The sequence below is a fragment of the Coturnix japonica genome, chromosome 13 (genome assembly GCF_054131305.1).
Source record: "Coturnix japonica strain WE chromosome 13, WE-NBRP24, whole genome shotgun sequence".
Classification (NCBI taxonomy): Eukaryota; Metazoa; Chordata; class Aves; order Galliformes; family Phasianidae; genus Coturnix; species Coturnix japonica.
In genome coordinates this window covers 19,119,178-19,143,545 of record NC_140675.1, presented here as the reverse complement: position 1 = coordinate 19,143,545, position 24,368 = coordinate 19,119,178, and the positions used below count along the sequence as shown (strand labels likewise).

At 49.7% G+C, this 24,368-nt stretch overlaps 1 protein-coding gene across 5 annotated transcripts in view; it reads left to right on the top strand.

Annotated features, from left to right (window-relative positions):
- The first annotated feature begins 380 nt into the window (after window positions 1-380).
- ADCY9 (adenylate cyclase 9) overlaps window positions 381-24,368 on the top strand; it is a 49,271-nt gene continuing 25,283 nt past the window's right edge. For all 5 annotated transcript variants that reach the window (XR_014934104.1, XM_015877394.3, XM_085514792.1 and 2 more), the window contains exon 1: window positions 381-2,761. Coding sequence is in view for 4 of the 5 variants with exons in the window: in XM_015877394.3 (XP_015732880.1) it covers window positions 1,069-2,761 (1,693 nt within the window). In the remaining variant the exon portion in view is untranslated. The remainder of the gene's footprint in view (window positions 2,762-24,368) is intronic.

Genomic DNA, 24,368 nt, shown 5'->3' with positions numbered 1-24,368 from the left:
GCCGCGGTGAGAGCAGCCGGGACGGGACGGGACGGGACGGCACAAACAAAACAACGACCGCTATGGACGGGGCTGCTCGGTTACGGGCCGCCTCGGCGTCCGAGTGCGTCAGGAGCCGGGAACACGTTCCGGAGGCTCACGGCACGTTCCGCACCGTCACTCGGACCTTTATTAAGGACGAGCTCAGGCTGCGGTCCCGAGGGATCGGGGCACGGGAGCAGCGCGGGGCCGTGCGGGACGGGGCGGAGGGCAGCGCCTGGGAGGAAGAGATAGCGCGGAGCGGGGCGCGGCTCCGATAGCGGCGGGCAGGACGGCGGGCGGGCCGTGGGGCTGCGCCGAGCGCCTTCCCCGCCCCGTTAGCTCAGCGCGGAGCCCCGCAGCCCGTGACAGCCGCCGGCGGAAGGTGGTGTCCGCCCGCACCGCTCCGCCGCGCCTGAGCGAGCGCCCCCGCCCGCCGCCTCCTCCTCGTCCTCCTCCTCCCGGCTCCGCTCCGCGGCTCCCGGCGGCGCAGGGTCCGCCCCGAGGCGCTCTCTCGCCGCTCTCTCGCCGTTCTCTGGCCGCTCTCTCGCCGCCCGCGGCGCCAGGAACGCGCGGTGCGGGGCCCCGAGGCCCGGCGTTGGGGGGGGGCGGCCGGCGGGGCCGTCCCGGCGGGCGGAGTAGGTGGGCGGACGGGGCTGGGGGGGCGGACGGGGGCCGGCCCGGCCGCGAGGGGGGCGCTGCCCGCACGGCGGCCGTTGGCGCGGGGAGGAACCGGCGGCGGCCGACATGGAGGAGCGCGCCCCTCCCGGCGGGGACCCGGCGGCTCCTCCGCGGCGCTGAGCCGCCCGTCCGTCCCGCCCCGCCCCGGCAGCGGGCGGCGGCCCCGCGGGGCGCCCGGAGGCGTGAGAGGCGGCGGGACTATGCGGGGCTGCCCGCGGCCCCCAGCGCTGCGTGCCCTGCCCGGCCGGCGGCGGAGCAGCCCCGCGGCGCTGCCCGGGGCGCGGAACTGAGCGGCGGCCTCGGTGCCGTCCGCGCTTCCCGGCCCCGAAGGATCCGACGCGGAGGAGCAGTTCGGGAGGGACCGACAACATGGCTTCCCCGCCGCACCAGCAGCTGCTGCATCACCACAGCACCGAGGTGAGCTGCGACTCCAGCGGGGACAGCAACAGCGTGACGGTGAGGATCAACCCCCGGCAGCAGCAGGGCTGCTCCTCGGCCAAGCGCTGCAAGTACAGCATCTCGTCCAGCTGCAGCTCCGGGGAGTCGGGGGGCACCCGGCGGGCGGGCGGGGGCGGCGGGCCCGGCCTGCGCCGGCAGAAGAAGCTGCCGCAGCTGTTCGAGAGAGCATCGTCCCGCTGGTGGGACCCCAAGTTCGACTCCACCAACCTGGAGGAGGCGTGCATGGAGCGCTGCTTCCCGCAGACCCAGCGCCGCTTCCGCTACGCCCTCTTCTACATCGGCGTGGCCTGCCTGCTCTGGGGCATCTACTTCGGCGTGCACATGAGGGACAAGCAGATGGTGTTCATGGTGCCGGCCCTGTGCTTCCTCTTGGTGTGCGTGGCCTTCTTTGCCTTCACGTTCACCAAGGCCTACGCCCGCCGCTACGTGTGGACTTCGCTGACGCTCACGCTCCTGGTGTTCGCGCTGACTCTGGCCCCGCAGTTCCAGGCCCTGGATCCCCTCTCTGGGAGCGGTGATGTGTCCAACAGGACGGCTCCAACTGCTCCCACCGACACCTGCCTGTCACAAGTGGGCAGCTTCTCCATGTGCGTCGAGGTGCTCCTGTTGCTCTACACGGTGATGCACTTACCCCTGTATTTAAGCTTGTTCCTGGGGCTGTCCTACTCGGTCCTCTTTGAAACCTTTGGTTATCACTTCCGCGATGAGAACTGCTTTGCGCCGCTCGGAGGCGGCGCGGTTTATTGGGAGCTGTTGAGCAAAGCCTTCCTTCACATCTGCATCCACGCCATCGGCATTCATTTATTTATCATGTCTGAAGTCAGGTCCAGAAGCACGTTCCTGAAGGTGGGGCAGTCCATCATGCATGGGAAAGACTTGGAAGTGGAAAAAGCCCTGAAAGAGAGGATGATTCACTCTGTTATGCCCAGAATAATAGCTGATGACTTAATGAAACAGGGCGACGATGAGAGCGAGAACTCCATCAAACGCCATTCCACCTCCAGCCCCAAGAACAGGAAGAAGAAGCCCTCCATCCAGAAAACCCCCATCATATTCCGGCCGTTTAAAATGCAGCAGATAGAGCAGGTGAGCATTCTGTTTGCGGACATCGTTGGCTTCACGAAGATGAGCGCCAATAAATCTGCCCACGCGCTGGTGGGGCTCCTCAACGACCTCTTTGGGCGCTTCGACCGCCTGTGCGAGGACACTAAATGTGAGAAGATCAGCACACTAGGAGACTGCTACTACTGTGTGGCCGGCTGCCCCGAGCCACGGGCAGACCACGCTTACTGCTGCATCGAGATGGGCTTGGGCATGATCAAAGCCATCGAGCAGTTTTGCCAGGAGAAAAAGGAGATGGTCAATATGAGAGTCGGCGTCCACACCGGGACGGTGCTGTGCGGCATCCTGGGAATGAGGAGGTTCAAGTTCGACGTGTGGTCCAACGACGTCAACTTGGCCAATCTGATGGAGCAGCTGGGGGTGGCTGGGAAAGTCCATATTTCAGAAGCTACTGCGAAATATTTGGACGATCGTTACGAAATGGAGGACGGCAAAGTGACGGAGCGGGTCGGTCAGAGCGTGGTGGCCGACCAGTTAAAAGGTACGTGCTGTTGTTTTGTACTCGGCTCTTATTTTGCCTTTTACAAGGGAGTATCTTTTCCCCAGTGCGTGCTTTGCGCTTGTTGACTTGCAGATTGAACGTGCTGTTCGTGTATCTCGGCGTGCTGGGGATCAGCAGCGCCCGGGGAGTCTTGGAGAGAACGATGTGGTGATGATGTGCATGAAGGAGCTCGTGCCTTTTTTGGGGGGGTATTCAAAGCTCTTTTTGACTTTGAAACTCCTTTAAGCTATTTGTGAGCATGTAGCGTTGTAGGGAGGAGAAGGTGAACGCGCTTGCTGTCTGCAAGAGGTTTTTGTTGTGCTGTTGTGTCATCCTTGAATGCAGTAAACAAACTTGTTAATTGACTTGGTGTGCCATACATACAGCATATGTGTTTGGTGAAATTATGTGCATCTGTGAAAAGTTTGTTGGCACCGAAAGAGTCGGGACTGCGGAGGCACTTGGGAAAGCTGACAGCTGGATTCTCAGAACGGAGCGAGCGCTGGCTGCGAGTTTGGCAGTTTGATAGCGAGTTGTTACGGTTCGGAGTGACGCTGGAAAAAGTTACTGGGGTGGCTCAGCGCTCTGGCAGATGCCGTGCTGTCTGCAGCTCCAAATGAAACTGCAGGTTGGTGATTTGGGCAAGACGCTGGGGATCAGCTGGCTCCCTGTGCGGATGGAGGAAGGGGCTGGTGGTCACTTCACTGCAGAGTGTTGGCTTTCCAATGCAGCTCCCAGCAGAGCTGGTGACCCAGCTCCCCCTTTGGAGCTGCCTGCCCTCAGGGCTGTGCTGCTGTCTCATGGGCATGTTTGTCCCCAGTCATAGAAAAGTGAAAATGAGCACAGAATCTTGTTAGAATCTCATGTGGCAAGCCCTTAAACCGGGCGTGAGTTTGTTCTGTTTATAAATGTGCACACTTCTAAAGGGAAAGAATGGAAAATGGCATGGAAGGAACCAAAGGAGTTGCAGGAGAGCGTTGTGGGTGGGGTTTGGGGCCGTAAATACGGGACGAGGCCAAAGTGGCTGCAGAAAGGTCAGCAAATGAGGACAGACAGAGCGCCGGGAGCGATGGCAGCGCGCTCGTCTGGCAGGTGCTGCTTGGGATGTGACACAAAGACTTATTTTAGGGGAACAAGCTGTCTGCATGCAGCACCAGGGCTGAAATGAGGCTCATGGGGAGGATAAACATCCACACTGATGCTGGCAGCTGGGAGCCGTGGGGCTGCAGCAGATGTGTGTGCTGGGGCTGAGCTCTGTGCTGGGCTTGAGCTTTCTGTTTGAGTCTTGAAAATACGAATGCAGTGCAGTTCTTTGAAATGGGTTGACGCTGATGTACACGTGTGGGAGAGTGCTTTGGAGAAAAAAGGCTCAGCTGTGAGCTCTCTGTCAGCCCAAGCTGAATTTTGCCTTTCTGGTGAAAATAAATAGCATCAACAACAGATTTCTGTACTGATTGTAGAGAAACAACTGCGTGGTGTCTGAACTCTCCTTTTCCCTCTTCCCTCTGACTTTATGGCTGGATGCAGTGAAGGGCTGGGCTGTGGCAGCGAGTGAAATTAAGTGTTTTTGCTAAATTTATAACTGTGCTCAATGCCATTCATCACAGTGACGTGAATGGACTTGTGGAGACTGACGGTACTGCTCTGAAATCCTTGTGTGCATTTGTCCGTGTTTTCTAGGAGACCACAAGAGCACTGCATAGAGCAGTGGTACCTCGTGCCAGCACTGCTGCTTCTTGATCTTTCTCAGTCTTCTGTTCTTGGTTGGGTTTCCTGCGAGGAGGCTGCTGTCCCTGCAGCGTACTGATGCAGGTTGGGCAGCTCTGTTGCCTTACTGTTTTCCCTGAGCGTTAGTTGATAGCAGCAGAGCAGAGGAAGTTTGTTGTGGATGTTAATGATGTCATGTGTCTTATTCTTTTCAAGTATCAAAGTGCTGCGGAGATGACAGGCATAAGCTTTATTTCCCTACCAACACTTCACTTCTCAGCTTCCTTTCAACCTTTGGTATCTTAATGATATCCTATTTTTTATGTCGTGTGCCTGGCAAATTATCTCTTTGTTGCCTGTGCTGCTGTTGCTGCTGGCTGAAGCTGAGCCAGCGTTGCCAAGCCAGCTCTTCCTCAGCAGAATGGGGTGCTGAGGGCTCAGGGCTCGTGCTGATGTGAGCTCTGCCCTGTGTTTTGGGATGTGGTACAGCAGTGACAGAAGTGCCCTGAGTTATCCTTCTGCTGCTCTGCATGTGTTTGGGAGGATGCAGGATGTAACTTAGTTTCTCTTTCCTGGTGTTGCTTTGGGGTTTGTTGGAGGTTTTTAGGATGCAAGTGTGTTTTCTTCCTCCTTTGGCTGATAAATGATAGGATGCTTCCATGCCTCCTTATTTCAAGCAGCAGGGCTTCTTGCCCCACCAAACCTGCAGGGACAGGGAGCCACTGACGGCCTCACAGTGCTTTCCCATTTCTGTCTGCTCTTGCTTCTGTCTTGACTGCACCTCATCCCCATGGAGGTGATGGGGGCACAGTGGAGCAGTGCTGCTGTGGTGTTTTCTCTAGCTAAACCCCAGAGTGCACTTTGTGTCTTTTGCTGTGGCATTTCAGACAATTTGCATTTTCTGTTTTCTAGCTAAGCTTCCCAGCAAATAGATTTATTGAGGGCTAGGAGAGATAGCAAGGGTCACATAATATGCGAGATGATGACATTAATGTGTCCCTTCTGGGCTCTGTGGAGTCAGAGATCTCCTTTCAGGGTATAAAAAGTCCTGCTTCTGGAAATGTTGTTGTTGTTGTGCTCTTTGTTGTTCTCATTTCTTCTCGTCTGTTTGCATTTCTCCCTCTTGCTGCTCAGGAGGTCACGCTCGCTGTTTGCCAGCCAGCCACATTCCCAGAAATACCAGGGTCACCACTGCCTGGTTTTGAGCACTCAAAATGCATGAGCATCTTGGGGAAGAATGCTGGCTCTGTTTATGGAGCGTCGTGCGACAGAGCCGTGGTTTCATTTGGGAGGTGTCTTTGTGTGCTCTTAGCCTGGTGCAACTCACTGTCATTGAAGTTCCTCCCCACTCTTGTGGCTGTTGGCCACTATGCAGCTCCTTGCCCAGGCTGTCACAAGCTGAGCAGCCAGCTTGTCATTTTTACACCACCTGAGCTATTCACTGCTGTTACTGAGGCAGGAGTTCATGGAATCATTGCAGAGCCATAGGATGGTTTGGGTTGGAAGGGACCTTTAGGATCATGTGGCTCCAAGCCTGCTGCTGTAGGGGGCTAAGTGGTTGAATTTGCCCAGAATGTAATGAAGGAGCTTATTCTGAAAGTAAACATGGCTGTTTTTCTTTGTGCAATAGTGCTCATCAGCTTTAATGCCAGGCAGAAAGATGTGGAAAGGTGAACTTCTCCAAGTGCTGAGGGAGGTTTGCTGGGTGGCTCTTTAACCCAGACAGGTGGAAAAATATCGGTCAGCAGAGGCTCTCTCCTCTGTTTCTTTGGCTGCCTGAAATATCATTGTCGAAATGCAAACTGATGCGCTGCACCTAACAAATCTGAACTCCCTTCTCTCTATTTACTCCACGCAGTCATCAGAAGCGTGTGAGAGACTATTCAAATGGAAGAGAACTTTCTATTCTTTAAGTGAAACCCTTCATATTGTGGGTTATCAGGGGGAAAGATTGATGGAAAAGACAAAACACAGCGAAAGGCACATAATTTATGTTCATCTCCTGTCATGACGGATGTGTGATTTGAATAGATTGTTTTAAACTCTTTTTTTTCCCCCCTGGTTATTTCACAATATGAGCTTCGCTTTTCCCTCTGGCAGGTGGAGGATGTAAGAACTTCCTTCCACTGCTTTAAAGCACCAGTTTCATTGGGATTTCATGGCACTGCAAGTTGCTGTAGTGTCAATGTGGTGGACTAAAACTGTTCTCTCTGCTCTGCAGTGTGTGGCTGGCTGTGCCTCCATCCCTGCTGGCTCTGTAAGGAGAGACAGCAACTCCTGCTTCCGTTGCAGCTGACACTTGAAAATTCCCTGCTATTTTTAGACCGTTTTTGATCTCACTTCTGTCCTTCAAAAAGAAGGAAAATAATAATAATCCCAGCCTTTAAATGTTTAACATCCAGCAGGAGCTCCTCATCGCTGCCGTATTAACGCCTTGTAGTGGACTCTTACCTACCTACGTGTTGCCGCCATGGGACAGCCCTGCAGGAGTCAGTTGGAACTTGCCTTAGGGCTGTGCAGGGTGTGTAAGTGCAGCTGCTTGCTGTAGGACTGCTGAGCCAAGAGCTGTGCTGCCTTCAACCCAGGCTGGCAGCGCTGAATGCATTTTCTCTTTCCTTCTTTCCAAAACCGTTTTAGCCTTACTCAGTCTCCCAGTGTGAGGCTGTAGGGATAGACATGTTTCTGGGTTCCAAGATGTCCCAGCTGTTTTCCTTAGGCAAGCATCCCTTGGGTTCAAAGCATCCCTTACAAACTTCTAGGTTTGTATTTGGTCCAGTAACTTAGATGGGAATTCTTTACAAACCATATAAACACCCATAAATTTGTGCTACAAGTCTTTATTCCACCGACAGCGCTTCCCATTCCTTGTGTTGCACTGCTGAAGCTGTTATCTTCAACCACTGCTCAGGCTGGTGACTTCAGCTCGCTCCATACATTTGGAGATCACGTTATGGGCACGAAATAGCACTGCTGATGAGAAAGATCCTCACAATTGGAGCAGGGAAGAGGATCTGGCAGGGTAGTCAAGTTTGCTGGTGTAGTAATGGGATCTTACGCTTGCAGAACAAAAAAAAGGAGGAGAGAAAGTAAGGAAAACCAGTTAATAATCAATACGATCTGGAGTGGAAATGCAAAGTCATGGCCTGAAGCAGTGATGGAGCACCTGGTGGGAAGGCAGGGCCAGCCCAGGGGGGCTCAGGTGCATGCAATACACTGAGTGACTGGAAGGGCTGGAGCCAGGATCCACCCCTTCCCAGCCCTCATTTAAGGGCTGCTAGTGGAGGTGAGGGTGTTTTGCTGGAGATCCCTGCCTACCTCAGGCTTCCCAAGGGTAAGCAGACTTTTTGCTCTGTGTTTGTGCCCACGGTTGCTGCACTTGGGCTTATCCTCACTTGCTGAAGCCCAGGACTTTGCTATCCCTCTGCATAATACATGCCTAATGCATGAAATAGAATTAGCAGTTCTCTGTATGTTATATTAGGTATGTTTCCATTAGTGCTCCCTGATAGCTTTTATGTGGCAGTTCCTGAGTCTGGTTGCTGCAGTTATTTATTTGAACTCCTGTTTAATGGCCACGTGAGGTCTGTCCCATGAGGTATGAGGCATCTTTATCCTCTGACCGACTTGGACTGGAGTGAAACAGGTAGGTCTGGAAGCTCAGTGCCACGGGCCAGTGTTACGGACAGGATGTCGTGAGGAAATGCTGCTGCAAGGGCATGACTGCAGGGAGACCAAGTGTGCTGTTAGCTCTGAATTTCCGCTGTTTGGACAACAGGAGCTGGGCAGGAGGGGAGTGCTTCGAGGAAGTCAGTGCTTGGGCTGCACCAGCAGAAGGAGCAGCCACAGCTTCCAGGAGGGGGAACCTTGCTGAGAGTCATTCTGCTAGCAGCTCTCAGGCCTTGGCATGGGACTTTAGTGGCTTTTCCCATCTATCCCTATGTTTTAGAACTTGGTTCTTACTTAATAACGTTATGTAAAAGGCTTTTACTTGTTTTGCTTTCAGTCTGACTGTCTTCTTCTTGGGACTAGCGTCACTCTTGTGATACGTTATGAAACAGATTTTATCACGTATGTACATGTAGGATCCTAATGAGACAATATGAATAATATTTGATGTTTGACTTGCTGCTTGGCACCAACTGGAAGCGGAGAGCTTTCTTTAAAATACCACACGAGGATGAGAAAGTGTATTAATAGTCATTTCATAATCCCAATAAAGCATTTAAGAGGAGCACACTCCACGCCTCACCCCGCTCTCTGGAATCCGTAGCGATGGCTAATTGAATTTTTCTGCTGAGGATGTGAAGTGAACGTGTACGTCTTTGGTTATGAAACATCACAGTGCTGGAATCTGCCATGGGCACGGAGCTGTAAACAGAAGGCCTGCAGTTGCTGCTGAAGTCATGTGCACCCACCTCTGCAGGGAACTTTGCTCACGCTTTGGTATTTCGTGGTAGCTTTTCCCAGAGGAGTTAAAAAATCTTTGTTGTGTGAAATGGCTGCGAGTTATGGCTGGCATGTATATGGGTGGTGTTTCAGTATGTGCATCCTTAGGGTGTTTCTTGCCTGGTGTTTCTGAGAATGCTCTGTCAGCTGAACCTCACAGCTGGATCCTTCCAAGGGCAGTGAGGAGGTTTGGGTGCCCGTGGCCGCAGCTCCTTCCAGAAGTCGTGGTGGGAATCCTTGTCTGGAGAGCTGTTTTGTTACATGGGGAGGCTTCCCTTCTGCAGCTCACTGTCTGAAAGCCTTGAAGTCTCATTCCACAGGCTGCACGCGACCTCCAAACTGAAGCAAACAGGAATATGTCATCTAGAAATCCTGCCTCTCAACATGATGATGCAAAAACTGTCTGTTTTTTTTTTTTTTGTTGTTGTTGTTGTTATTTATTTATTTTATTTTATTTTATTTTTGTACTGTTTTTCATGAAAGAGCATGAAACAACCGAAGCACAACACTCAGCTTTGGTCCTCACTTAAACACATGGCCGTGTTAGTGTATGTGTGCTGGCTTGCTGGGAATCTCTCCAGTTTTGGTTTCATTTTCTGTGATAACTTGGCACCCCATCACTTACCTTCTCCTATCTTAAGGCTTTGTGTTGCTGCCTGTCATTGGGGCTATAAGTGTCATCCACCTCAATAATCAGATTTTCATTGTGCTGCCTGGGGTTTGTCTGTCTGATGAAGAAAAAGCTTCAGCAATGTTTAGTTTGGGGTTTTTGACTATATTCCCTGTTTTGTGTGGTAGGTCAATACAAACATTGTCCTTCTTGTGATAGATGGCTATTTCTTGGAAGAGAAGCTTTTTGTTGCTGAGATTTCCTTTGGGAAAAGCCTAGATTAAGCAAATGGCCTTTGAACTTCATGGCTGGACCTCCTCCACCCCACTGAGCTCCACACTGTCAGTATAGGTCCATGGAGGCAATGCCTTGAGGTTTCTGAGGTGGCTGGGACCTTATAGAGATCTCCTGTGCTCAGTGTCAGTGTCATGGGAGATGTCTCTGTATCTGAGGTTTCAAGGGGTGATGGAGTTGGAAACAGTTTTAGAATGTAGAAGTAAGGTATTTCAGGATGTATTTGCTTGTTAGGTTTCTGCACTTAATGTCCTTCCCTACAGTACTTTATTTATAAGCACTTTGGTAAGCTGTATTGCATATATATTTGGGGACTGTGATTTGACTTGTATGAGCCTAATATTGTTTTGAGTACGAAGAAATTTGTTACAATACAGGCAGTGAGGCCTGTGTTAAAGAGAAACCCTTCCAGACCCCATATTTCAAGCTGCCTTGAAAGAAAATGATTCAATGTATACAGAACAGGGATACTTTTATAGCTGAACCATAACAAACAGAGGATGAAATGTTACTGTAGTATTTCCCCTTTCTCTTGTCCGGGGATACAAATTAGCTGCAGAAGCAGAGTGCGTGACCTGGGAATGCTGCTGTGCCCTGAATACTGCTGGGGGAAGGAGGGGATGCCCTGGTGGGGCTGGGGCATGTGCTCGCTTTGGGGGCTGTCTGGAGGCTCTGCATGCTTCCTTCCCCATCTGCAGCTGTGCAGCCTAGCCCTGGATAACAGCCGCCAGCCCTTCATTGCAGTGGGTTAGTTCCTGATGTGCCTGCTCAATAAACTGCCTGTGGAGGAATGTCAGCTCTCATCGAACCCTGGTTACAGCTGCAGCCAGGGTTTGGTTGGTTGTGCTCTGTGCAGCTCTTTGCTGCTCCAACAAAGCTGCTATGTCACTTTGATTCAGTGCCCCTGGTGCACTGCTATGTCACTTGTTGTTGGGAGGCTGACCAGACTCAGCCCAGAAGTGTCACAGTGAAATGCCACATAACAAACTGCAGTTCCTGCCGTTCATTCTGCACTGCAGCTCTCACAGCAGGTTCAGATCCCATTGCCTCTACAGGTGCCCACATCCCAAATGTGTTTGGGGTGGAGGAGGTCGTATGCCAGGCAGGAGCTCAGGGCCTGGCTGGGAGCTGTGCAGGCAGTGAGCTGCTCACTGTGCTCCATTCTGCCTGCCCCTTGCTATGGTAGCAGCGATGCCCAGCTCTTTCTGCAGCACTCTGCTTGTCACTCAGCTCTGTGCTCATGGTGGGAACCCAGTGTTCCACCTCTGGAAGGGAGAAGTTGCTGTCAGCGCTGTTTTCCAGAGTGGGTTTTTTTCTTTCCTTTAATACAAAACACATAATGATTTATCCCTCCTACTGCAGCATTACAGCAGTTCTGGAAAGGAGAGGGCTTTTAAGTGACATTTATTTGGGAGGAAGGAAGTGATTCTTTAATGGCCTAACATTTTCTGCTGCGTTTGGGGCGATTCACGACATTTCCTGGAACAGAACTGAGCGTTTTGGATGCTGGAGACAGAAAGAGCAACGCAGCTGAGATGCTTCCCACTGCTCTTTCAGCAGCCTCTCCCCCAAGGTACATTCCGAGACCTTTAAAACTCAGCAGAGCCTCCTCTTGACCCATGCATGGAGAGATTCATTGGGTCAGTTCATTTCCCCTGCTTCTATTGGGCTGTTTTGGACACAGGTTCTGCTCATGGGGGTGGTGCTGGTTCTGCCTTCTGTGGCCAGGTACTGGGAGTCCTCATGGGAGTGTTCCCCTTCTGGGTGCCCGGTCACTCCCTGCCTTTCCCAGGGAGCTGCTGCTCACTGTGTGCTCTGGGGATGGACCCTGCTCGTGTCTGTTGCCTCCCCCCACCTGACAGCTGTTGGAAGGAGTTATTTTCAGGCTGGAACATGGACCTTGGAGGAGCACCAGGCTCCTTTGTAAACAAACCCAGCAGTTCTCCCCTATTGCAAATGACTGTGTATTTCTTTTTACATCTTATTGTAGCCGATCTGATGGAATAAGCTGCAGCTTATTTCCCCCTTTCTATGTGCTTTCATGTTCTTTGCTATTTGTCTGCTGCTAATTCAAAAGGGTAAAACGCTGGATTGGGGGGGGAGAATGGGACTTAGTGGTGTCAGCCCTAACAGCACCTCAGTGCCATTTGCTGATGGGAGGTGTGTTGTGACATAGAAAAGGCAGGATTTTCAGATATTATAATATAAACCATTACAAATGGCTTCTTGCTATAGAAATAAGAGCTATGGTACTTTTGACCCATTTCTCACATACCTCCCAAGGCCCCATAGATCACCGTGGCAGCTTCTCTGAAAATACTGTGGCTTGTTTAGATAAATGCTTACTGTTTGTTTTCTTTGTTCTCCTGCAACCAAAGATAAGCCCCGTAGGCATTATAGCAGCAAAATATGCTAATAGGACGGAAGCTGCAAAGGGGAAATAGTTATTCCTAAGTTTTCTTTTGTATTTGTAATTACCCATTAGATTTTATCTTCGGGGATGCAGAGGAGCGAGGAGCTCTGTGCTGTAGGTGATGGGGGAGGTGGGGAAGGGTGAGTTGGAGGGATGCTGAGATCTGCATTCAACCAACCAGGGTGTTCTTGTGTGCTCCTCAGTGTTAATGGTGGAGGTGCTTTGGGTGCAAAGCCCAAAAACCCAGGAGCAGGGAAAGCCGATCCTCTCTGACCTTATGCCAGTGTTGGTGTCGTGAAATGTTCTCAAATATTTTCTCTTCTCTTTATTTTATCCTTATCTGGTGGTGTGATTGTATAGGCTTGCTCATTGATAAGTATACAGCAAAGATTAAGAGAATAAACTTGATTGAGACAAAGCTGGCAAGCGGTGGAAGCTGTGTGTGTGAGTAGGAGAGTGCTTAAAGACCCACTTGATGAGTTCTTGGTTCTCTTCAGTTTTCTCATTAAGCTGCACATTTCACACTTAGAGGCTGCAGTGTGTGTTTGCCTCTAGTTTCCTCAATATATAAATTTTGGAGTTTGGAACTTGGGGCTGTTCTTTGGTTTTGTTCCACCTCTGATGTAGCAGCGCCACGTCTCATTATTGAGATGTCTAATTATTGAGGCCGGGTCTTCTAACAAACACTGCGTGAGCAGAGGTGCTGCTTGGAGTTTGCCTTCTTTCAGATCTTCAACTTGTGATGTTAGTTCCAGGGATGGTGGGTGTTGTGAGTGAGGAGGTGCAGGTGTGTGAGCTTTGTGCTGCTGATGTGATGCAGGTGGTGCTCAGTGGCTGCCTGGATTATGGCCTCCCTCTTTCATGTGGGTTAGGATTGTGAGATTACTTCTGCTTTCCAATCACCAGTTGGAAAAAGCGTTTTAGCTTTAATAAAGCCTTAGAAACTATTTCCTTGCATGCCTCCAGCATCTTCACTTTCCCCGTGCCTCTTCCTTCCAGCCTTTCCTTCCAGGTTTCCGCTCTGAGGCTGGAGATGGAAGGCACAAAAAGGGCCGGTGCAGTGCCCGGGATGGCTGGAGGAGCAAGTGAGGTAATGGGAGCAGGCAGCTGGAAGGGGAATGGAAGCCGTGCAGCAGAGCCTGCGGGTGGCTGTTCCCTCCTTGCAGTGCTGCAGCCACTTCAGGATAGGAGACCTGAGGAAAGAGCTGGAAGTTTGATTGGAAAGGGTCATGCTTGTCCTTTTTGTTTTATGTGGGAGATGATCTGGGGTGTTACACAATCTGTGTTCTGATGGATTGGCAGTGAATCTCAGGGCTTTTCATTCTCTGAACTCTACTTCATCTGGTTTGAATAGTAGGAAAATTTAAAGATGTGATTCTCAATGGCAGAAGAAGCGATGAGGATAACTGTTCTTTTTTGGGAAGGAGTTGGCTCTGTTTTGCTTGGAAGCATCTGTAGACCTTTTCCAGCCTAGTAGATCTGTGTTAACTCTAGACTCAGGGGGTCTGTAGCAAGCAAACCAGAAAGGAAGTAGTGTAGTACCCAGCCTGGAGCATCTCTTCTGTACTTCGCTGCAAGTGAGGAATGGGAGAGGAAGAACAGGAGTGGCGATGGGCATCCCCATCATCTACTGGAGCCTTGAGGCCATGCCCGCACCCACAACAGTGCTTGGCTTTGGGTCTGCAAAAGGAAACAGTTCCATGTTGAAATACGGCTGCCAAGCAGGCTGCTTTCTGGGAAGAATGTCCAGTAACTGCCAGTACAGCCCTGGTATGTGGTATGGTTAGAAGTGCAAACATTTCCTTGCCCTAACCAGGGTCATCCTTTCCAGGGCCGTAGGGCAGCAGGGTGGGATGGAGCCAGCCCATGTGTGGGCACCATGCAGTGCTGCAAGGCCCAGGCAGAGGTTGAAAGTTCAAATTAGTTCTGGTTTCTTTAAATACTCTGTTACTTTATCACTGGGAAGAGGGCAAACAAATCTATTACTTAAAAACATGGTTCATCTTTGCAGTAGGAATCTATTTGAGATAAAAAGTAGCAAAGATTTTTTTTTCCTCATTGTTTACTTTGAGTTGTTTTACAGTAACGCTGTTGCCTTATTGCTGAGAGAATTTTAAGTACATATAAGCTCTGTAAATGATGCAAGAAAGCGATCCGTTGGCATATAATGCAAACTGAGTGAGTGGAAAAGTAAATATTTAAGGCTGACATATCGAAGTATAAATAGTGGTCACTGTGTGTAATGTCTTAATTGTAAAAATATTTCCCGAGCCCTGGTAGGCACCGCGGCCTGTCCGAGGGCAGCGCTATGAGCAGCTGCACTGATATTTTGGGAAGCCTGGGATGGCTGCCATCTGCTGTGCCAGCGCTGGGCACACGGCCCCAAGGCACAGGGAGCGGGCAAGGAGCTGGTCAGCCCTAGGAGCATGTCGCTGCACTGCGTTGGGCTTGGGGCTGGCTGATCCCATCGAGGAAGATGGTTCCTCAGTGTTGAGTCGGTGGAGGGCCTGAGTGAGCCTATGGGGTCTGTTCACCTTTTGGGTTTGGGCTGCCTGCTCTGGGAGCTGGTGTTGCTGGTCTTGGGCATCCCACTGGGCCAGGGCTTGGATCTGCTGGCGCTCTGGAGGCTGATCTTTGGTGCTCTGCAGGGTTAGGATTTTGCAATTGGAGCAGTTTGCCATCCACTGTGGGCCTAGCGTGGAATTTGCTTTGCTTTGCCATTTTATGAGCCAATGGTGTCTGTGTTGTGATGGAGCATGAGGTGGGGGATGGATGTGGGCTGTGCCTCCACATGGGCCCATGGCTGTGCTGAGGCTGCACAGCAGCTTCTCTTCTCCAAGCTGAAGTCTGGCCCACGTGGAGCCAACCTGACATTTGAACTTCATGCTCAGCATGTTCTGCTTTAGGAGTGATGCTATGGAGAGTCATCCCTCTGTTGAGCAGTTATCTCGGTCACAGGTAATGCTTTTCGTATTCCAGCGATGGCCGTGGCTAAGTCTGCACTGCAAAGTTCATTTGATAGGTAAAAAAATGGTTGACCGAATGAATATCATAATATAATGAAAATATATAATGAAATCAATATGATGCCATAATGAAAATCAAGAACATTCTCTGAAGTGCCCTTCAAACATTAAAATAAAAAGCCCTCTATCCCTGAGAACCGTGCCTTTAATAAACAAGGCAGATGCAGCAGAGGTACGTATCAGCCCCTTCAGTCATGGTACTCTTTTTCTCTTGATTTAGTCACTTTTACAGACTGTTTGTTTGCATGTTTTGAACTACTTGTGTACTTTGGTGCATGTGGCTGCATGGAAATGAACTTTCAAACTTGTGTGTGGCTGTAGTGCACGAGTTATCTCATTTTACATCTTACTGCGATAATCAGAAATGGATTAGAAATGTTTCTCTGGCAGGATGGGTATGGTATGACGAGGTCTTTGCAGTTACTTGCTTGGTGCTCATTTCCATCCTTTCTTTGAATGAGGTTTGTTTGACCGTAGTGATGAGCATCCTCATGTGTGTGGCTGGGGAGTGCTGCGTGTAGCACAGATATTAATCCTCCTCCTATAACAATATCTTGAGCAAAAGCTTCATCCTTGCATTCCCCAGCAATGCTGCGTGCTTCACTTTGCATCTTAATTTCATGTGTCACTTCACAGCAGATGCTTTGGGGAGTAGATCCCTGTGAGTAGGTTTGGCACTTGCTCCCGTGATAGGTGAAATAGTTTGCATGCTCCCAGAACAAATATTTTCTGCAGCCCGTATTTACAGTGATGGTAAACAACGGGCCGTGTGGCCCAGCGCTCCCTGCTGAGCGTGAGCTGTGGCTCTTGGAACAGGTACCTTGTGATTCAAAAATACCGAGTCCTTTCCAATGGCATTTTTTTGTTGTTGTTTTAATACTCCAAAAAAGGGAATGATCAAAGTGCAGTCTGTTCTTTCCTGCCCTTCTAGATATACAAAACAGCTGCAAAGCACAATCAGCTATTGTAGTGATATGTGCCCGAGGTCTATAAATAGATGTAAAGCTTCGGCCTGAACTGTGCTGCTGAGAGGCCAGGGGATTTTTGCCTGGGGTTACCAAACATTCCCTCGCTTGTTTGTGGGTTAGAGCCATAATTTCCCAGGCTGCTATATTCCAATCAAACCTGAATTCAGGAAGACTTTACCATGAAGGCTTTACATGATTTCATTGTTTACAGTTTTCTCGATCCCTGCTGGTTTTCAACCTTTGCTTGCAAAAATTCACGTGTGTTATAAACCTCTAAAGGAAAACTCATAAAATATAGGGGCTAACCATTTAACCAAGGGAGTATCGCTGTGATACACACCCTTAGAGGGAAGCTTCTGGAGATGGGCATGGAGCGTGGTAATCCAAATGCTGTTTCATTGACTGGATGCTCCTGGAAGTGTGCATGGTAGTGGAGATAAGAGCTGTGTGTTCTTTTGAACTGGGAAGCAGGCAGTTGCTTCAAGTACACCCTGCCTGTCTGCAGAAAAAAATGGGCAGTAAAATCGCTACTTGAGCATGTAAAATTGCAGCTCTTTGGGTGTAACCTTTATGCTAAGTACCAGGTGAACCAGGTCATCTCAAGTCTATGTTCTTTCAGTGGCAGGAGTAGAAATCCAGCCCATCACTGTGTATTGTATATATTCCTCCTCAAAGGAAACAGGTGGAAACTGGAACTGAAGATGTTTTATGGCGTGCAGGCAGATTGCAGCACTCAGCCCCATGGAAGATGGGATGCATATAACACCACTGTGCTGAATTGCAGCGGTGGTTGCAGAGTGGGGCTAGGCTGTGGTTTTGGTCAGTTTGTGATTTATGCAAACTGAAGAAGTTCCTCTGTTGAGCTGACCTGCTGTGACCTGCCTTTGTGTGATCAGGGCACCAAAAGGGCTTTTTAAATAGTGTACGATGAAAACTTGGAAATTTCCCTTTTCTTTATGGCTTCTTCTGCAGGATGCTTGAAATCTGACCCAATCCATCGCATGGCACATCTTTGAGACTAAGAGAACTTCACATGGCAGCTGGTTGGCTTCACAGAATGGTGCAGGCTACAGCAGCCTCTGGAGCTCCTGGCCCCAAGCCCTGCTCCCAATGGAGCTGCTGCTGCTCTGTCTGGCTGCCTTGGGAATATATCTGAGGATGGAGGTCCCACAGCCTCCCTGGTGTCCCCTTTCTTAGTGCATCAAGCAAAAATAGACCTAGATGTACTTGAGTAGAACCCAGTGTATTTACTTATTTGCTTTGAGAGCAGCAGCTCTCAAGACGGGGCTTTTTTCCATCCAACTCTATTTGGTTCCTGGTGCTGCTCTGTCCCTCTGAGCCCCTGGAGCATCCACTGCCTGCAGCCCAGCCCGACTGTCATGCTGCTGCTTGCACCCTCCCCTGTTTGAGTTGGCACACGTTTGCCTGAACTTGCTGTACCCTCCAGGAGATAAAGTGGCAGTTTGAAAGCAACGCAGCTTTCCCACCGAAAGATTCTTTGTTTTTCTGCTACATTTTTATTCCAGGTTTCTTTGCTTGCTGGGTTTTTTGCCTCCTGGGGAATGTGCAGCCCCGGCTGAAAGACAAATGCTGTGCCTGTGCCGGGGTGCTGATGGGAGAGCAGGTTTGAAATAATCCATTTCCCTCTAAAGCAAACCACTTCTTATGCTTTTGACATGGAAGATGAAAAGCACACCTCTGTTCAAAGCCAGAGCTCGCTCCTTAAGATTCTGACAGCTTCATAGATTTTAAAGGAGGCTGCATATGCTTCATATGAGAAATTCTGTAACACTGTGTCGTTTCCATACACTGTATATCCTTTGGGTTCTCCAAACAGGACATCCAGTTGAGTAATGCCTTCGGTAGATGGCTGTGACTCAGTGGAGCCCTCCAGTAACTATTGGGAAAGCATTTCCTTTCTCAGCTATAAGCTTATGTGCTCTTGTTCCATTTTCCCAAGTGAACTCTGGTATGAAATCCCAGCGGCCTGGATCGATGAGAAATTAAAATGGACTTTTTTAGACCCAGCAGCTGCTTGGAAAGAAGTCACTGAATTATGGGTTAGTGCAGGCAGAAACGAGGGGAAGGCTGAGACACAGACTTGTGTGGTTGAGGATTTGGTGCTGGCAATGGGGATATGTGTCCTGGGTAACCTGTACACTAACCTGGAAGCCATGTGCTCTCTTTAAATTCATCTCATGAGATCGGTGCCTTTATTGTCACTCCATCAGTTCTTTAATTCCAGATTCCTGGAAGGAACGTGTGCAAACTGAAAGGAGGTTTTAATGCCATTGGTTTTCCTGTTTTGAAACCTCCCATGCATCTCTGTTGGTTTCACAGCTGTAATATTCCAGATATTCAGCTGCTTTTAAAACAAGAGATGGGGCTGCTTAGCTTGTGGAGGTGCTGGAAAGTGCCAGCGCTTGGTTCTGCAGGGCTCCCTCAGCATCAAACAGCGCGTGCAAATGAGAAGGCAAGAAAAAGCTCTCTCCTTCTCATTCAAACAAGCTCATGGTGTTTCTTAGATTAGATAACAAGCAATTCTTTTTTGTTTTCTCCTCAAAGTTATCAGTTTAACAAAAAAATAATGCATGTATATATGCTTTTTGTGATGAGTAAGCTAAAAACCACCGTGATTCACCAGGTTTCCTCTGAAACCCCAATCCCTGCCCTCAGGGAGGGAGCAATCCCACAGAATGCCTTGGTCTCCATTGAGGAATTTTGTTTTTGAATGCCTGGGTCGTAGTGGCTCTGAGGAGATGCTCAGCCTTCCTCGGGCTTCTGTCAGCATTGCTTTCCTATGTAGGCATTGCTGGGCAGGGGATGCACTCATTCCCAGCATTTAACAAAGTGGCATCGAAATATCTGAACGTAGTCAGTGCGGTCATTTGAATCTTGGAACAAACCAGCCTTGTAAAATAGGGATAGGAACATGCTTGAGTGCTGGGAGGGTAAGGGTAGCATTGAAGTGTCTGCTTAGGAGTTGTATGTATTGTTCATTGAAGGGATGTTGCTTTGCCCATAAATGATTCCTGAATCTCACTGTGGAGCAGAAGAGGCCTGATCATGTTTGCTTTTACTGTAATGAATCCCTAAATGTGTGTTTCTGTCTTTGCAAAACATGAAGCATTCAGCATGTCCCAAAACTTGTCTTGCACGCTGGTTTGCATCAGAGTGCTCAGGGTGGTCAGTTCCGAGCATGCAGTGTAAGCAGAATCGTTTGTGTGGTGCTTCTGCAGGTCTGAGGTGCCTCTTGTTCAGAGCTGGAGACTGGAGCTTTATTTTGGGGAGGGCTCAGGTGTTTGGATCTGTTGGTCATGGGGTGGTGGTGAGCTGCTGAAAGGGCTGATGCCCTGTGCTGGGAGACACAACACTCACTATCTGGCAGCAGTTGCTCCTCAGCAGAGTCTCTCAAATGATTCTATCCTTTGTGCTGGGAGGGCTTTGAATGCTCCTTGCTTGGAGTGTGCAATCAGACTGAAAACAGAGCTGTGTGGTGATGTGTGCTTAAATGATGGCAGCGCTCCTTCCTTCCCCTCCTTACCTGTGTTTGCCATAACAATATATAGGAGCTGCACAAAGTACCTCCTGCAGCACTGCTATTTGCATTTTATTTTTCAGTACTGAATTAGCAACCGTTTAAAACCCCAGACCATGTGTAAACAAGCGGTGCACGAGCTATTCATAACAGCTCCCCTTGAATCACAAAAGCCTGCCTGTATTGCACAAGGCATGGTGCAGGGGTGGCACTGTGCCATGCCTGCACCCAGCAGTGCACCATCACTTCCACGGCTCTGCTCTGTTGCAGCCCACCTGCATGGGGGGGCCCTGAGGGCAGCAGTGGTGCTGACACCACTGCCTGCAGCACCCAGCTCAGATTGCCTTGTGGGGAGAAAGATGGACTTAGCTGTGAAATGCAAACTTACTTCTTTAGGTTTAACCCCCCCTAAGGATGCTTTCTCTATCGTTCTGATGCTGACTTTGGATAATCAAGTTAACAAACCTTTTCTCAGTGTCACTTTGGTGAATGCGCTTTGCTCAAAGTTCACGCCATGTTTTCATTGTCCAAAGGATGTTTCTGACTTGTTCTCTCAGGTAAATGCTTGAGGGGATCTTCCTTGAGACACTGAGCAGGTGGGAGGGAGGCAGTGCTCACATTGCCCAGAGCTCTGCAGTGCTTTCCCTGCTGCAGTCATTGCTGCTTTCTGCAGCAGAAAGATCTGGCACGGTGCACCTGTGGGTGTCCAGTACTGATACGAGGGGGCTCATTCTTACCCCTGAGTGATGGATATTCGGGAACTGTAAAGTTAGAGCTCTCCTATTTGCGGTCACAAGATCCCTGTGATGATCTATTTTCACGACCTAAGCAAAAACATTGGAGCGTGCTGTGTGCTTTCAATACCGTTCGATGCGTTGCTTGGAAAAAACAATGATTAGAAAACAGCTGATGGGAGTATTGCATCTGTTTGTTGTATGGGTTTTTTTTTCCTTACCTTCTAAATGTCAGGTTGCCATTTGTTACCAGTCTTCAACCAAAAAGTGGCAGCATGTGCAGAGCCCACCAGCCCCTGATTTGGTTGTGGTGTGTGCATGGCAGCCAGCCTACCCGTGTGCTGTGCTGCAGGGGGAAGTGACTGCCTGCCTGCGGCCCTGTCAGCACACAGACTGCAGCCGTGAGACAACAGAGGCTTCTCAAATCTTGTTTGCTGCATTCTCTTGTCTGGATTCTATTAAAACTCTGTTAGGACCAGGAGCCACAACAGCTCGCTCCGTTACCAAGTGCCTGGATGGGCCCAGTTGCATCACACTATTGTTTCACCCTGGAGTCCTTTCCGTGCATTGTACACACTTGCTTTGCTTCCTTTCTAAAATGCCCATGGCAAGGATAGGTGAAATTTTCCAGTGTGGAACTGCTGATTACTTTCTGCCAGGCCATGCTGCTTTGGTCTAAAAGAAATCAATTCCCATCCCCAACCATCCTGGAGCTGCCTGAACTTTTGCTGGAGTCCCTTTCTGCCCGCCCCAGACTGTGCCTCCAGCACTCAGAAGCAGCCGGGCTCCTCTATGCTTGGTTGGCTCTTGCTTTGGCAGCTGTTGGGTACCAAAATGGCATCATTGCTCACCATGCTCATTCCTTCCCACAGGGTGCTGTGGTCAATAAGTGTGAAAATTAAAACCAATAAGATAACAGGAGATGCTTATTAACAGGTGTAATCAAATCATGGAATTTGTCATTCTAAAGCTGAATAGAGTCCAGGGCTGCAGCAGGGTGTCCGGGAGCACTGAGTGGTGTGGGCACAAGGCAGAGAGCATATGGAGCAGCTCATCCCCAGTACACGGCATGTAGGAATGCTGTGCATCTCTGAAGGTTTGTGAGGAATCCTTAGGACAGAGATCATGCATTACCTGCAACACTTTCATAAGTGGACTGGACCCCTGGATTCTTGTGCAGAGCACCCAGGCAGGACTACCAAATCCCCATCCTGCCTCTTGATGGAAACCTATGCTTCCTTCCCCTAAGTGTGGCAGGCAGACGGTGTGCTGGGTGAGTAAACCAGCTGGAAGTGAGGTGGGTGAGCTCTCACTGCCCACCGTGGTTGCTGATGCTCTATCAGCAGACTGATGGAGCAGCAAACAGACAAACGCAGCCCTACAGCTCTCATTGCTGATCAGTCCTGCTCGCCATCCCACCTTTTATTTTTGCAGTCCAGTTTATAAAAGCTTTTCTAAGTTCATTAGTGAGCTGTTTGGTGGGCAGCAGCCTCCTGCTAGCAGCACAGCTCCAAATGCATGCACTGGATTCAGGTATGAGGCTCCCACTTGCAGCTTGCAGATATCAAGTACCAAAACTGCACACGTGTTGTTGATCAGCGTATTCCAAGCCCGTTGCTGTCTGTTAGCTGATCAGAAGTAAGTGTTCTGCTAAACAAAGGCACAAGGATAGCAGTGGTTTTCCATAACACAGAAGACGCCTCTGATTTCCCCGTCTCTTTGCAATTCTTCTGGGATTATGAAGATAGGTTTTGGCGTTTTGTTTTTGGGGAGTTTCTTTTGTATTTCCAGCCTGAAAAGTTCTGTTTCTTATTATCATTGTTTCTACTTTCCAGAGGCCTAAGATAACAAGTTGGCTCATAAATTCCATTCTAAGTTTAGCCACAGGAAATGTTGCTCCATACATTCAACGTGTGCTGTTCCAGGTAGGCCGGTTTGTTAGAGTGCAGTCGTGTATTGCAGCGGGAGATGTGTCCCATAGGTTTGTCAGGGGACCTGCTGCAGCCTTACAGCTCCCTTGAATTCACACTGTACCTATAGATCTTCACATCTTTACAAAAAACAATAGTTTCTGCAGCAGTCACACCCCTGATTTTCAATTGGAGTTGTGTGTTCCTTGGCACTGCCCTGGGTTCTGCTCTGAAGATGCCCATTTGGCTCATTGTGAGGGAGCCTGGGTGCTCTACAAGAGGTGAAAGCTTCATCCATTGGTTCCTCAGGCTGAGCGGGGTTTGATCAGCAGCTCCTTTGGGTGCCTGTGGTAATAATTGCAGTCAGTATTTGATCTTCTAGAGCATTAAATTGAATGGCAGCATATTTTATGTTACAAGGAAACCCCAGTGCAGGTCATGGTTCCCTTTCTCTGCAGTGGCAGGTGCTGGATGGCAGCTCCTTCACTCCTATATTCGGGGCTGAGTAAGGAGATGGTGACTTTGAAGGAAAGACTTTGCACTGTGTTTTATCAAAAAGTGAAAGCAAGAAATGATGGATGGCAAAGAAGTGTAACCCAAAAGTGAGTGAGAACCAATGAGTTTGGGAAGAAAGGAGCAAAATCTGGCTCCCAAATGCTCAGCTTTCTGCATGAGCTGCCTATACGCTGCTAGGAGCTTGTATCAGAGTTGTACCAAATGGCTGTTAAATGACTGAGATAGCAGGCCTGTGGTTGCTGCAGGCTGGGGCAGCTCTGCAGATTCCATCTGTGGATAATGCAGAAGCAGAGGGCTATGGAAACAGAGCTCAATTAACTGTTTTATGAACTTATGCTTAGTAATTATTTGCAAAGAAATGTGACTAAGTGATTAGAGTGCATGGATTCTTAAGGGAAACTAATGGGAAGTTGAATAATGAAAGAGAATCATTAATATAAAGCCTTTTAGCAAAGGGGGCATGGCTGGTTTGATGCAGGGCCTATTGCTCTGCTGGAGGGGATGCCCCAGCCTTACAGACAGAGCTCTGCTGGGGGCTGTTCTGCACACGAAGGGTTTCAGAAGCATTGGGACCAGCTGCCCCTGAGACCCCATTGCCCTGTATGGGGGATACACAGGGCTCTGAGCACCAGTATGTGACCACATGGGTGTCAGTTCTTGCATGGACTGGGCTGGAGGTGCTGGGAATTGCACAGAGGAGCTGAAAAACTGCTATCAGGCTGCCTGACTTATTTTTATTGGAAAGCTTACAGACAAAGCGCTGTCTGTGTTACGTGTCACGGGTGAAAAAATGTTTATGGGATCTCTAAAGAAAGTTTTAAGAGAATGACCTTTATCGTAACGTCAGCTGCTATTGGAACAGAAAGCTGCTGCCTTCCGAGGGCTGGAGCACGCTGTGTTTGCTTCCAGGTTTCATCCTGTGGAAGGAGGATGCTGAATGCGGTTAGTTGCTAGGAGAGCCTTGTGTGTGAATGGGAGCAGGGGCAGACATCCCATAATGGGAAATGTGTGGGGATGGTTTGAGCCCAGTGCGGAGCCAGCAGCCATGGTGTCAATGGAGCTTCCAGTGATGGGCAATGAACATTCAGCTTTGGGGTGGCATGGGACACCACCCAGGGGGCAGTGCCATGCGCCAGCCTGTACCACAACCCAGGGGCACTGCTCAGCTCTGAGCTGATGCCTTCCACATCGCCAGAGCAGGGCAGTGTCCATCCATACGAGGTGGGAGATTTCCCACATGATGGCAACAAAACCGACCCATTTCAGCACAGGAAGAGATGTGATTAGCAGCCCTTTAGGTTTTGTGCCTGGACAAGGGAAAGGAAATAAGGACTATTCTGAACAAGACTCAGATCCTTGTTTTTTGAGCAGGCTTTTGGTGCAGAGCAGCCTGGTACAGCACAGTATTTACCGGTCTGGCCTTTAATAAGGGATCTGGCTTCCAA